This window comes from Hyperolius riggenbachi, chromosome 2 (assembly GCF_040937935.1).
Source record: "Hyperolius riggenbachi isolate aHypRig1 chromosome 2, aHypRig1.pri, whole genome shotgun sequence".
Classification (NCBI taxonomy): domain Eukaryota; kingdom Metazoa; phylum Chordata; class Amphibia; order Anura; family Hyperoliidae; genus Hyperolius; species Hyperolius riggenbachi.
Window position 1 is genome coordinate 136687745 of NC_090647.1, and position 13385 is coordinate 136701129.

The 13385-nt window shown below is 40.9% G+C and overlaps 1 protein-coding gene across 1 annotated transcript in view; it reads right to left on the reverse strand.

The window, feature by feature from the left end:
* Positions 1–13385, reverse strand: part of LRP1 (LDL receptor related protein 1) — a 463435-nt gene that overhangs the window by 25093 nt on the left and 424957 nt on the right. The window contains exons 77-80 of the mRNA XM_068267473.1: positions 12063–12241; positions 9572–9678; positions 7838–7954; positions 1473–1649 (exon numbers count right to left, since the gene is read on the reverse strand). Of these exons, the coding sequence (XP_068123574.1) occupies positions 1473–1649; positions 7838–7954; positions 9572–9678; positions 12063–12241 (580 nt within the window). The remainder of the gene's footprint in view (positions 1–1472; positions 1650–7837; positions 7955–9571; positions 9679–12062; positions 12242–13385) is intronic.

The window sequence follows — 13385 nt, forward strand, 5'->3', positions numbered from 1 at the left end:
TATGGGACATTCCCTACCTGAGGTGGTGCGCCGGAAGCATTGCAACTGACGCAAAAGCATCAGAGCGTTACGGGTCAACATCCGTGGTGACACGCCTTGATCAGCCTTTTAAACTGTTTCATGTTCGCATTGGGGTGCGCATGCGCGGAACTACTATTTCAGTACACTTCCGTGCAATTCGTACTTCCACAACAGGAAGTGAGCACTAGAGAGCCTCACTTATAGTCTGGTTTGCTGCCAAGAATTACATTACCGTGCATCAATGTAGGTGTCTGCAAAGCCTTTTTAGTGTAGCAGTGCGATGTGATCGTTTGATGGCACCGCAATCAATACGCTGGTTCGCTACCTTGAAAAATCCCCATGGGCAGGGCGAAATGCATTGGTAGGCGTGGCTACTGCAGGAAAGCTTGCGCTAGTTCATCATCAGTAACACCGGCACGCTGAACTGCGCACTATATGCAGTGAGTTGGATCCGGATGACTGGTGTTACCGGCAGGCGAGCAGGCAATTCGTCTCCAGACTTTAACCCTTGGCAGATGCAAGCCCAGTGCACTGGCGGAAATACAACTCAGTGAACAGGAGTTCACCAATATATACGCAAGTATAGACGGGAGAGTCCCACAACCCTACATTGGACATATGATTTGTATAATTGTTGCCCAGTGGTCTCTCAAAAACCCACAGCAGAGTCACGGAATGTGTGTGTGTGTATATATATATATATATATATATATATATATATATATATATATATATATATATATATATATATATATATGTCACTGACCTATTATGAATATAGTCATACCTGGAACTGTCCGGCCAATACAATATAATAGTATCAGCTGATACAGTGCACAGCTTGGGCAGTGTTTTGGTGGTGGTGGAGGACCATTCATATCAGAAGCTAGTCTGGTGTTTTTGCATAGGCTGAGGCTGGGCGATAACACTGTACATTGACTCTGATTAGGCCCCATATAGTTACAGTTAAAGTGATACTCTCCTGGCCAGGAGGATTTTAATATTGTCAGTTTTTAATAGTGGTATTGTTGTATGTCCAATCGGCCAAAGGCACTATTAAAGGTATTTTTGTACATGCATGCACAGCCCGATTTGTATTGTTTTGGATATCGATTGTGTTCTGGCTGTGGGCTCCACTCACTGACTTGCATGTTTCACTCAAAGGGCTCTCCATTTAATTATTTTAAACAATAAGCTGGTTGCTGGTGTGAAACCAGCATTACAAATATGTGGCCACAGCACAGACACAACATGGAAGCAGTGCAGGACTGCAACCCTTTTCCAAGTCAACAGAATGGCTATCTTCTTTTTTCTGCATCCACTTTAATCCTCTGCAAATTAAGGATTAGTAGAAAAAGAAGAAACTAGACTATAGATGTGAATCTACAAGTAAGCTGCATTCGGTACAAATCCCGAGAGATAAAGCTAGTGTAGCGCTTGGAGGGTCTCACCTTCAGGTTGCTTGAACTGGTGGTGCAGCACAACATCAGTCACATGATTTATTCCCCAGCTGAGGTTGGTAACTGGGCCATGCCCAAACTTGTGCACTTTAAAGATGAGGTTGTTAACGTAAGTTACTCCATAGATGTAATCTTCAAAGATATCAATGCTGAATGGATGGGTGAGGCCTGGTAACAGGAAAGAAAACATAACATGTTAATTGATGTCTATTAAGTAAACTATTGGCCTTTTGAAAACCTATCCACAAAAAGTTGAAGAGTCCTTTTAAATCTGACCAATATTTATCTTTAGCATGTGATGGACTGTAATGTCTCCATAACAACCACTGTGGATGACAACAATTTGTGACTAATGCTTAAAGGGGCACTACACTTCTCCTATAATGCTGTCACTTACAGTAGGCAGTAGAAATCTGACAGAAGTGACAGGTTTTGGACTAGTCCATCTCTTCATAGGGGATTCTCACCAAGGATTCTTTATAAAGATATTCCCTAAAAAAATGTAAACAATGATGCCGGCCAGCGTCCCTGCTCCCTACACAGTAAATGGCAGTTTCTCTGTCCAACTGCCAAAAAACTAAGTGCTTTTGAAAATAAACATATCCCTGAGAATCCCCTATAAAGAGATGGACTAGTCCAAAACCTGTCACTTCTGTCAGATTTCTACTACCTACTGTAAGCGACAGCAACATATGAGAAAGTAATTTATGGCTCATTTTACTCCAAAAAAAATTTACTTCTTATTTGTATATGTTTGCACATATTTAAAATTTTACAGTTTTTCGCTGTAGTGCCCCTTTAAAGTAAACCTAAAGGTTTAAGACAAAAAATTGCTTCATATGCTTACATCAGTAGGGGGAAGCCTCTGGATGCTCCAGGGGTTTCCCTGATGTCCGGAACCCCTCCGTTCTAGGGTTTATCACATGTGAGGTGTAAGTGCTGAATAGCTCCTTGTAACTGGCAGACAGACACGATGCACAGCCACAAGCAATATTTGACATTCATTTCAAATATTTCAAAAGGGGCCCCAGCGCAGGAATGAGGGAGCTTTGGAAGACAAGGGAAGCCCCAGAAACATCCAGAAACTTCCCCTCACTGAGGTAAGCATCTACTGTATTTCCCACCGTATAAGATGCACTTTTTCTCCACAAAAAAATAGGGAGAAAATGTCATTGCATCTTATTTGGCCAATGCATGGAATCCCTGACTTAGATACAAACTGCCACCACATCGGGAATTCCCCTGTATTAGCTCCCCTGTATTAGCTCCCCTGTGGGTCCGCTCCCCCAGTGTGGTCCGCTCCACAACCCTCCCCCCCACCTTGCCCCCCAGTGAATTAAGGTAAGACATGCCTATACACTGCTAATTACACCGGGGGGAAGGGAGCGGAGACACAAGGGGGGAGCGGACCACACAGGGAGAGCCAGGGACACACACGGGGAACACACTGGGGACAGAAGGGAAACGGAAGGGAGCACACTAGGGACACAGGAGGACACCAGTTGGGGGAAAACCTCTACAAGACCCTCAAGGAATATGGACGCACCGGGTTTAGTATATATATTTTTTCCCTGCTTTTTGCCCTCTAAACCTAGGGGTGTTTTATATTCCGGAGCATCTTATACAGTGGAAAATACATTTACTTTTTTTTTTTTCAACTACAGGTGTCCTTTAATAGCTGGAGGAAAGTGGGTGTTGCCTATGACAACCGATCCAAATACTGCAGTCATCTTTTTAGTCCAGCATAAAAAAAAATGATAGTACACCCGATGTACAGATGAATGGCACTTCAATGATTTAGGCCCTATTTTCACTTAATGCGCTGCGTAGAGTTTAGTTGAGTTGCGTCACATCCCATTTGCCAAAATGAAAGCATCAATGCACACAACTTTATGCAATCCATTAAGTGTAAATAGGGCCTAAAACATACATGTATAACGATACTTTTAATAGAACAAGATGGTGATGACAATAAGATGATAAAGTGCCATCGGTTTTAATATGAAGGGTGTAATACATACACACCTCTATGTCTAAAGCATTGCATTTATGTCATACAGAAACAATCATGGATGTACATAATATTGCAGTTACTTGTTAAAGGAGGAGAGGCACTTTGCTTGCTGACAATATTATAGACAGCTATGACATTATCCACATTTCATTATTTTAGTTCTAGGAATATAGAACCAGTGGAGTAGCAATAGAGGTTGCAGAGGTTCTGACCGCACCAGGGCCCCTGGATCAGAAGGGACCTCCTTAAACCACTGTATTAGCTCTTCATTGGTGCTATGCTGGTAATGATAACCTTTACATGTGCTTCGAATAGTGGTAGTCATTAAAGCGGATCCGAGATGAAAAACTAACTATAACAAGTAACTTATCTTATCTAAAGTTTAGATAGTTTATACAGCATATCTAGCTGCAAACAGCTTCAACAGTATATGATTATTTATTCCTGTGATACGAGGGCAGCCATGTTCTGTTTGTCACATTGTAACAGGCTGAGGGCTGGAGATGCTATCAGCTTGCCTGTGTGTAAGTTCAGTCCTCTCTCCTCCTCCCCTCTGCCTCTGAAATCTCTGTCTAGTAACCTCCTCCTACCCAGACTGAGCTCCCATTAGCCCTGCGAAAACGCTGTGGGTGAAGCTTGTTTAGTTTATAGGGAATTAGAGTATTAAAACATAACAAAAAAAGTATTTGGCTTGAGGAATGCCCTATAAACTATATGAAAAGAACACAATTATGCAATGAGTAAAAGTTTATCTCGGATCCACTTTAACAAACTGTTCCTCTCCCTGATTACGTCTCTGACACTGTGGCAGTCTTTGGTGCTCAATATTACTTGTTACGTATAGAGTGCTTGAGGGGGGCCCATGTAAAACTTGCACCTGGGGCCCAGAGATCCTTAGCTATGCCACTGTATACATCTATACTTATACTGTAGTTTTTGTAAGACAGAGCATGCCATTTTACAGTATGAAAAAACCCTATTCCTTTAAATAATGAAATAAGTTTCTTAATCAGCTAAGTGCAGTTTATTTCTATACTGATATACTCCGTTTCTGGAGTTTCCGTGTTCCTTCCTTCCTTTTTTCTTTTTCTCTCGTTTCATTGCAATTATTGTGGACTAGGAGATTTAATATATTCTGTCACGGGGTATAAAACAGGAAAGTCTCTAATGGCTGAGCCGGCAGTTACAGCTGAACCAAAGTAATGAAACAACTAAAAATCCCAAGCACAAGATATCTGCAGAGTGTAACAGATTTGCACATCTTTCCACAGTCAGCTGCTTCGTTTAAAAATATAATTGGAAAATTTGATGCAACATATGGTAATTCGGGACAATGGGCACAGGCAAATGACTAATTCTGTGCAGAGAAATGTGTGTCTGAAGCAGCAGGCATTGCCTCAAAGGCTTATATTGCCTTTGGGGCAATTGCTAAGATAAGTAAAAAAACTTGATGACATTTCCTCCCTTACTCTTATTTTTTTTCTCCTAGAATCTCTGTCATAGCTGCTTGCTTAGTGAACACATGAGAACACAGCATAGAGATCGTATTTCAGCTCACACTGAACTGCACTCAGCCAATCAGTAAGGAGCAGGAATGTGGGAGGAATGTGGGAGGGGAGATGACAAGCTTTGGCGATGGCGAGAATAGAGCCAGTCTGACTGAGATAAGATTTATTACAGCAGAGACATTTCTGAATAGATTGCAGAGCTTGCACAGGAGGGTAATGCCTCACACGATGCAGTTTTCTAACAGATTTACTGTCAATTATCTCCAACATGTTCGATCTGATTTCCAATTCATTTTTCCATCAATTTTCCATTCACTTCTATAAAAAATGTTTTCAAAATATCGGAAATCAGATTGTACATGTTGGAAATAATCTATCTGACAGTAAATCTGTCACAAAATTGCATAGTGTATACCTAGCATAAGGTAGCATAATGTGTTGATTTTTTTTTTTTTTTGCATTTAGATGTAGTTTTACTTTTTGGCCACAAGATGGCAGCCATGAGTTTGTTTACATGACGTCACTTTAAAGCGGAATATAACCCTGCATTTCAACTTTGCTCTAAAACATTATTTACAGCATATTATATGCAAAAAGCATTTTTTTTTTACTAGACCAGCATTGGAAGGGTTAAACACAGAGGTTTTAAGTTCCGTGGAGATATATGCAGACGTTCAGATAGTTACATTCTATTTAGTTATATGTATATATTTAGAAATGTTACACACTCTTTGGCTGTCCTCCAACTCCTTCTCAGTGAGAGAGATGAGTCACATGCCACACTTAGATACATTTATGTAAACAAAATGTATCTCTCTCAAGTTCGGATGCGTCTGCAGAAATCTGCAGGAACTTTAAAGCCCTGTGTAACCCTTCCAATGCTGGTCTAGTAAAAAAAAAAAAAAATGCTGGTTGCATATAATATACTGTAAATAATGTTTTAGAGCAAAGTTGAAATGCAGGGTTATATTCCGCTTTAAGCGTAACATGTACACTTAGAGAGACGTAGGGGACGCAAGAGATAGAAATAAGCAAGGCTTCCGAGAGAAGCCATCGCTTTTTCTGCAGAGGAGAGGAATCAATCATCGGGCACCATGGCCCGATTGATTGGGTCCTGGGCTAACGATCCACGGCCAGGAGCGCGCGTGCACGCACGCGATCGGCCGCGGGAGTGCACATGGCCTCCTGGACATAGCTGCTACGTCCAGGAGGCTTAAATGGTTAAGAGACTAAGCAGAATGATGTGTGTGAACTCTTACCATATGATGAGTAGAGCAGAATGCAATGCATTACATGTAATGCATTAAAGGACACTCGAGGTGAAAATAAAGTAATGAAATGAATAATTGTATTTATCTTCCTTCCCCTAAAAGGATATTTCACAGTTTTATTTAAAATTTAAATCTACTTTTCAAGTTTTTACTGTTTTATTGTTATGCTCAATGACACATTGATTGAAGTATGCCAGAGCCAAAACCTATGAAGTATTGACCCTTTTTATCTCGTTTCTGCTCTCAGAAGCCATTTTCTGTTAGGAAAGGGTTTTATTGTTGTAATTTCTGATCAGTGAGGGTCACACTGTAGTCTCACTCAGTCCTGACCCAGACAGGAACTGCCCACTTACATACCTGATGTTTAACTCTTTACAGGCAGAAAAAAAAAAAAGAACACAGCCTAGTTAGGCCTCTTGCACACTACATGTGATTCCGATTCACGGTTTTTAATCGATTTTAACATGCGATTCCGATTTACGATTTTTAATCGGTACTGAATGCTGTTTGTTTGTTTTGATAGCATCCAAGGAAAATCGGAATCGCAAATTGGATTTGCAGTGTGCAGGGGGCCTTATTTGTCTGCTAGGCACTGTACATACACATGTCTATCTCATTATGTCACTTCGGGTATCCTTTAATGCTCTACTTTACGCTGTTCTGCTTACTGCAGTTTAGTGAATTTATCCCAGAGCAAAGAGATCACCTATCTTTGGCAACATAGTAGGCAGCTTATGCTGGGTACACACTATGAGATTTTATGGTTGATTTACCGTCAGATTGATTATTTCCAACATGTCCGATTTGCTTTCCGATCAATTTCTGAGCATTTTCCAATCGATTTCCTATTAAAGTTAGCGGAAGTCGGCCGGAAAATGCTCGGAAATTGATCGGAAAGCAAATAGGACATATTGGAAATAATCAATCTGACAGTAAATCGACCATAAAATCTCATAGTGTGTACCCAGCATTAGAGGCGGAGTAGGGCTCTCACATAGCACCACTATGTGAAACATATAACTAGCACCATTAACTAAACATATGTTGTTGTTTTTTTTTTTTTTTGGGGGGGGGGGGGGGGGGGGAGTACATAAAACAGGAAATCAGAAGCTTTGTTTGTTACTGTAGTCTTCTACCTGTATGCTATACAAGGTGTTTTATGAACCTAAACACTTGTTCCTACTCAAACCCCCACCCCCACCCCATTTATTTTTAGCTAAATCCAGCTGACTGAATTCCAACTATATAGGAGCTCATTGAATTAAAATGACATATCGATATATCTACAAGGGTCTTACAGAATTTATGCTGCCAAGACAGAATAGCCTTTGACATCCAGTAAGTTGTTGTGATCTTGTCTACGGTTGTTAATCTAATCGGGCCCTCCAGATTTGACCCTCTTTTAATTTAGCTCTTAAGCTATACTTCTTACTCACTAGTGTTACTGCTGAATAGAGCCATGTAACTGGCAGACAGAGAAGCTGTTTGTACAGAGCTGTGAACAGGTCACATAAATCTCATAAATGTATTGTCTACAGAAATCAGATAACAGATATTTATTACCGTTCTTGTTGCTGATCACCACAACTGGATCAGTCCCATTAAGGCGGATGCTGCTGATGAGCGACAATTTGGCGTCAGCCCAGTAAAGGCGCTCGTTATAATAATCCACTGCTAAACCTGTAAGAGAACAAGATTGTTAAAGTTATTCCTTACCCAATATACACTTACAATGTTATTGTTAAAATACACTTGTGAATAAGCCGACCTGCATGTAAGCCGGGGGTATCCACTTTTTTGGTTCACATGTCTGGCTTATTGAAAAATATACTATACAGGGAAATACAGTATTTTGACCATATAACATTTACACCTTACATCACAAAGTGACACTTTGCAGCATATAACAATAATATGCCTTGAGCACACGCCGCAGGGTGGGCGAGCAAGATCTTATCCAAGGCATGCGCAATAGACCTCAAACCAGGCATGTCAGAATATCAAAAGAAAAGACAAACAAATAAGTAACATTTGAACTTTGAGTACACACCTTAACCGCAATACCATAATCCAGCTAACTTAAGTCTTCTCCAGATTTTCCAACAAGGAACTACTAAGGCTTTCCCCCCAAACCCTCCCTCCAGTCACCCATTGGTATGCGATGAGCGTGTCCAATCTGCCCAGATTTTCTGATATTTCGCTAGAGAACCTTTATTCTGGTGTATGGCTTCATGGTTAAGTAAAATGTGATTGATGAAGCCAATCCAGTCAATATGTGAGGGGACCACTGGTTGTATCCGTTGCTTAAACATTTTTGTGCTATATTAAGGACAATAGTTAAAGGTTTTCATGCTATATTAAGGACTATGTCGGTGCTTTATAAATACAATAAATAAATGTCCTGAGAGTATATTTACTAGGCAAACCTTTGGGTCTTCTGGAACAGAGCAACTCATGTGGTCTAGTGGGGTACCTACTTTTTACCTCAGAAACCAGGACTATCCTTCCCCAGTATAAATAGCCAGATGTTCCCCCAGTATTAGGCAGCCCTCTTCCCTATAGCCGTACAGGTCAGTTACCTACTGCATGCCCTGCATATAAGGAGGAGGGCACAGACAGCTCCCCACACAGACACAGCCTTGCACAATATGATTTTTTGGATGGCTGCCATGTTGTGCTTTGCGTAAAAGGGCCCGTTTCCACTAGCTGCGAATACGTATCGCATCAAACCTGATGCCAACGCACGTCAATGGAGTAGTTTTCCTTGCATGCGAATTTTGAAATGCAACCTGAGAAAAGAATTGCATGCATCCAGCAGATATCCACAGCATGCATCAGATTCCCCTAGGCAGGAACAGATGGCTGCATCCAGACTTCAGGAAGACAACTGGAAGTCACCTGCGGCTGTATGCGGTGCGATGCAATGCGATTGCATCCGGGCAGTGAAAAAGGGACGTAAGCCATCTTCAGAAGAATTTTGGGTGCTGAAGAATTTGGCTTAAACATGAGTATGTTCTGTATGTTTTCTTTTCCGTTATTTTGATTACAATTTTTTTTCTCTCTCAAAAATGTGCATCTAAGCATCCTCAGAGAAGTATTCCCTTTCTTTGAGTAGGAGAGCGACTGACTTTCAGGTGTTGCTGGATTTTTACCAATATACAAAAACAAATACAAGCTTTTCTGGAAACCAGAGAAAGTTTCTTATTCTTTCTTATTTTCTGCCTATTAGAATTCATATAGAAACTGTAGAATCAGACATGTCAATGGGACGCAAGTAATTCTGTGGGAAGATAGTACCTGTGGGCCACTGGATGTTGTTTTCCACCAAGGTTTCTCGCATGGTTCCATCCATTGCTGCTGTTTCAATCTTTGGATGGTTGCCCCAATCGGACCAGTACATTGTTCTGTAGAACACAAAGATGAAGGTGCTACTGATTAGGCAGATACTGTATGTAACTGACAAGCACTGCAGTTGTCCAAACACAAACTTTACAATGAAAAGTCTAAGAGAATGCAGAGCATTTTTGCATTTTATTAGGTTCGATTGTGTATTTAAAGTTAGGAAAATAATCCACATAGCAAATGATAGTGTGACTTTGTTTACTGCTGCATCTGCTAGTCTGACCGTGACTTCTTTTTTGCTCAAAAACAACCGTATTCTGCTGCAGTACAGTATAGTGTTAGCAATGTGGTTTTATTCCATACCTAAAGGAAATACATGCAAGTTTAATTTTGAATATTTGAAAAGTGACTAAAAAAGGTTTTTTCTTAATTTTTTATTATTTAACCATGGGTGTAACCAATATACTACAAAGTACCATCAAATTACAATGTAGAAGCGACACCTAAAAATGCATAGCATTTACACAAGCAATGAATGTATTCATGATCTACCACAATAATAGAATGTAAGTTTGCATGGCCAATGTTCTCATAGCTTTGTACAGCATCCGGAAGTATAATGTAAGTGGCAGTGCGATAGATATTAGGCAGGATTTCAGCTGAAATAGTGTTTCATATCTACTAGTGTAAGAACAAGTAAATGATTGCTATCAGAAGGATATTGCTCATTTACCTGAGAAGCACCGATTGCATAATGGACCTGAACTCTTGCACAGGACAGAAGGAAAACAGAAAAAAAATCACCCTGTATGTATTTAGAGAGTTTAGCCTGTCTAATTCCCCCTCGTCTATGACTAATCACAAGTGTAAGTTGATCTCTCAGCTGTGTAAGCTCAGCAATTGTGGCAGCCTCAGCAGAGCAGCTAATTTGTAAACACAGGATGTTAACCATAAGACTGCTTCTATGAAAGCAGGAAGTAGACACACTGCAGATTTATTGCAGGATTTGTATCAGCTGCAACAAAGAAATGTTTTTCTTTAAAGGTTATTATGCTGCTGCTTATATTTTAGTGCAGAGAGGAAGTTCTGAGTTCAGATCCGCTTTAAGATTAGAGCTTAATGAGTTTTCACAATATATAAGGTTCCTGATCGGTTGAAAGCAGAACATTGACTAATTTACTGCCTCCTCATGTAAGCCAATTAAATAGCTTAAACAGGTTGTTGGAATGGCAATTTCACAGGGTTTCATGAACCCGCAGCATTGATTGGGGCTTGCAAATACTACTTACAGCACTTCACAGGAGGTTCTGCAGCTGAATTGCTGTCATAGATTTGCATGAGAATACCCAGGAATGATGCACACCTGCTTGAAAATGCTTTTTATTATGGTTGCAACATGGTTTGTTCTTGAATGAATAGGAAATGGTTCTCCCACCAGCCAACCTTCACTGTATGTATCATTCAGGTGCGTATGTTAAACTTTTCACAAAAACATTCTGCATTCCAACATGCACGCCAGCCTGTCTCAGACCTTCTGAAATCACATGGGTTGATGTGGCTCTTAGCTATAGGTTCACTATACACCATCAGTTCTCAATGCACAGCATTCTGGGAGTGATGCATCATGGGAAACCACAATTGCTCACTTAAAGAGGACCTCCATGCAAACATTAAAAATCCGTCAGCGCTGCTGTAACGCAAAGTTATATTTACCTCCGGAGTCTTGTCCCACAAAGCAGCCCCGATGACCCTGCATCACTACACTTCAACCTCTTGGCCCCGCCTTTACGGCAGTAAATAGCTTGGCGTTGTTTTCTTGAAGGAGAGAGGGGAGGTGGGGCCAAGCGGCGGAAGTGGAGTGATGCAGGACTTCGGGACGGCTTCGAGGGACAAGACTCCGGAGGTAAACGAATATTACTTTGCATTACAGCAGTACTGACGGATTTTTACTTTTTGTATGGAGGTCCTCTTTAAGGCGGAAAAATTACATTTAGCATTGTTTTCTAAATAGGAGGCTTTTTGGTCTCTTTTAGCTCTTTATACTTTCCTAATGATTCGGGGTCACAATGAGCTGTGTGGGTATTCCCTAGTCCTGGCCCAAGCCCTATCCCACAGAACCACATCACTCCCTGCCATGAGGAGGACAGGAAAGTCTGAAACAGGCTGTATGCATGTTGTATTTATGTGGCTCTGTAAAAAGTATTAGCTACAGGCTCTCTACACACCAGCGGTGTTGTGTAGCCTTGCTTTCAGGGTCATAAAGAGATCATTTGCATATTTAGGAGTGATGCATCATGGGAAACCACAGTTTCTCACTTTAAGCTGAATTATCGCAACTACCTTTTGTAGAAGGCAACATTACATTAAAAAAAAAAAGAGTTTATGAGAAGTGCATATATTTTAGGTACACAGTCGTGAAAGGGCAATTGAAATATATATTCTGTACCCTCTTAAAGGATCCACCACAATGGCATGAGGTTCATCAATCATGCCAGAGATCAAAGTCTTCCGATGCTCGCCCTTCATCTGGGCCACCTCAATGACATCACGGCCTGAATCTGTCCAATAGATGTTTCCTGCCACCCAGTCAACAGCTATGCCTCTGGGCATCTTCAGCCCTGGAATCTGAAATGAAAGAACAGGCAAAGCTTACATTTTATAAAGATTCATAATAAACTTATTAGAAGCTTATGTTGTGGGACATTTATTGAAATTCCTTGTTACAATTATGGTTTAAAAAGTCTTTTCAATGTAACTAGATGCCTTAATTGCCACTTCAGGAGTGTTTTACAGGAATCGGACTTGCTTCCTGCATATTATTATTATTTTTTATTTATATAGCGCCAACATATTCCGTAGCGCTTTCTGACTGCGATATACTGACAAGATTATAAAAACACAGCTTATGTATGGACATACAGAGGAGAAACATTCTTTTGCAAACATAAATAAATGTAACTAGATGCCTTAAAGAGAACCCGAGGTGGGATTTAATTATGTTACTGGGGCACAGAGGCTGGTTGTGCACACTAAGACCAGCCTCTGTTGCCCCATGGTGTGCCTCCAGGACCCCCCTGCACGCCGCTATAGCCCCCGCAGTGCTGGGGACACGCAGCGTGTCGCCAGCACAATGTTTACCTAAGCGCTGTCTGTCAGCGCCGCTCCCCCGCCTCCTCCGCATCGGCGCTAGCCGCCCGTGTCCCTTCCCTCCCGCTCTTTAATTGCCACTTCAGGAGTGTTTCACAGGTAAAACATTGTGAAACGCAGCTGAAGTGGCAATTAAGGCATCTAGTTACATTTATTTATGTTTGTAAAAGAATGTTTCTCCTCTGTATGTCTACATATAAGCTGTGTGTTTTATAATCTTGTCAGTGTATGCAGGAAGCAAGTCTGGTGAAGGCTTAATATTAACTGAAAGCTTACTTCTTATTTATCTCTAAGTTAGCCAATAAATGATATCATCCTCATTCAAAACGTCTTGCTTTTACTGATGGTTAACATGGTACAATACTCTACTGCTTTAAAAGTCTACCTATCCATCTATCTATGTAGCTAAAAAAATCATAAATTATGAGGTATGTGTTTTTTACTCTACCCCCCAGCCTGTAGATAGTAAGAAACCATTACAAATCAAGTTTGAGTAAGTGACTGAGTGTGTGTGTGTGTGTGTGTGTGTGTGTGTGTGTGTGTGTGTGTGTGTGTGTGTGTGTGTGTGTGTGTGTGTGTGTGTGTGTGTGTGTACGCGCGTGTACGGAGGGAGGAGGCAGTT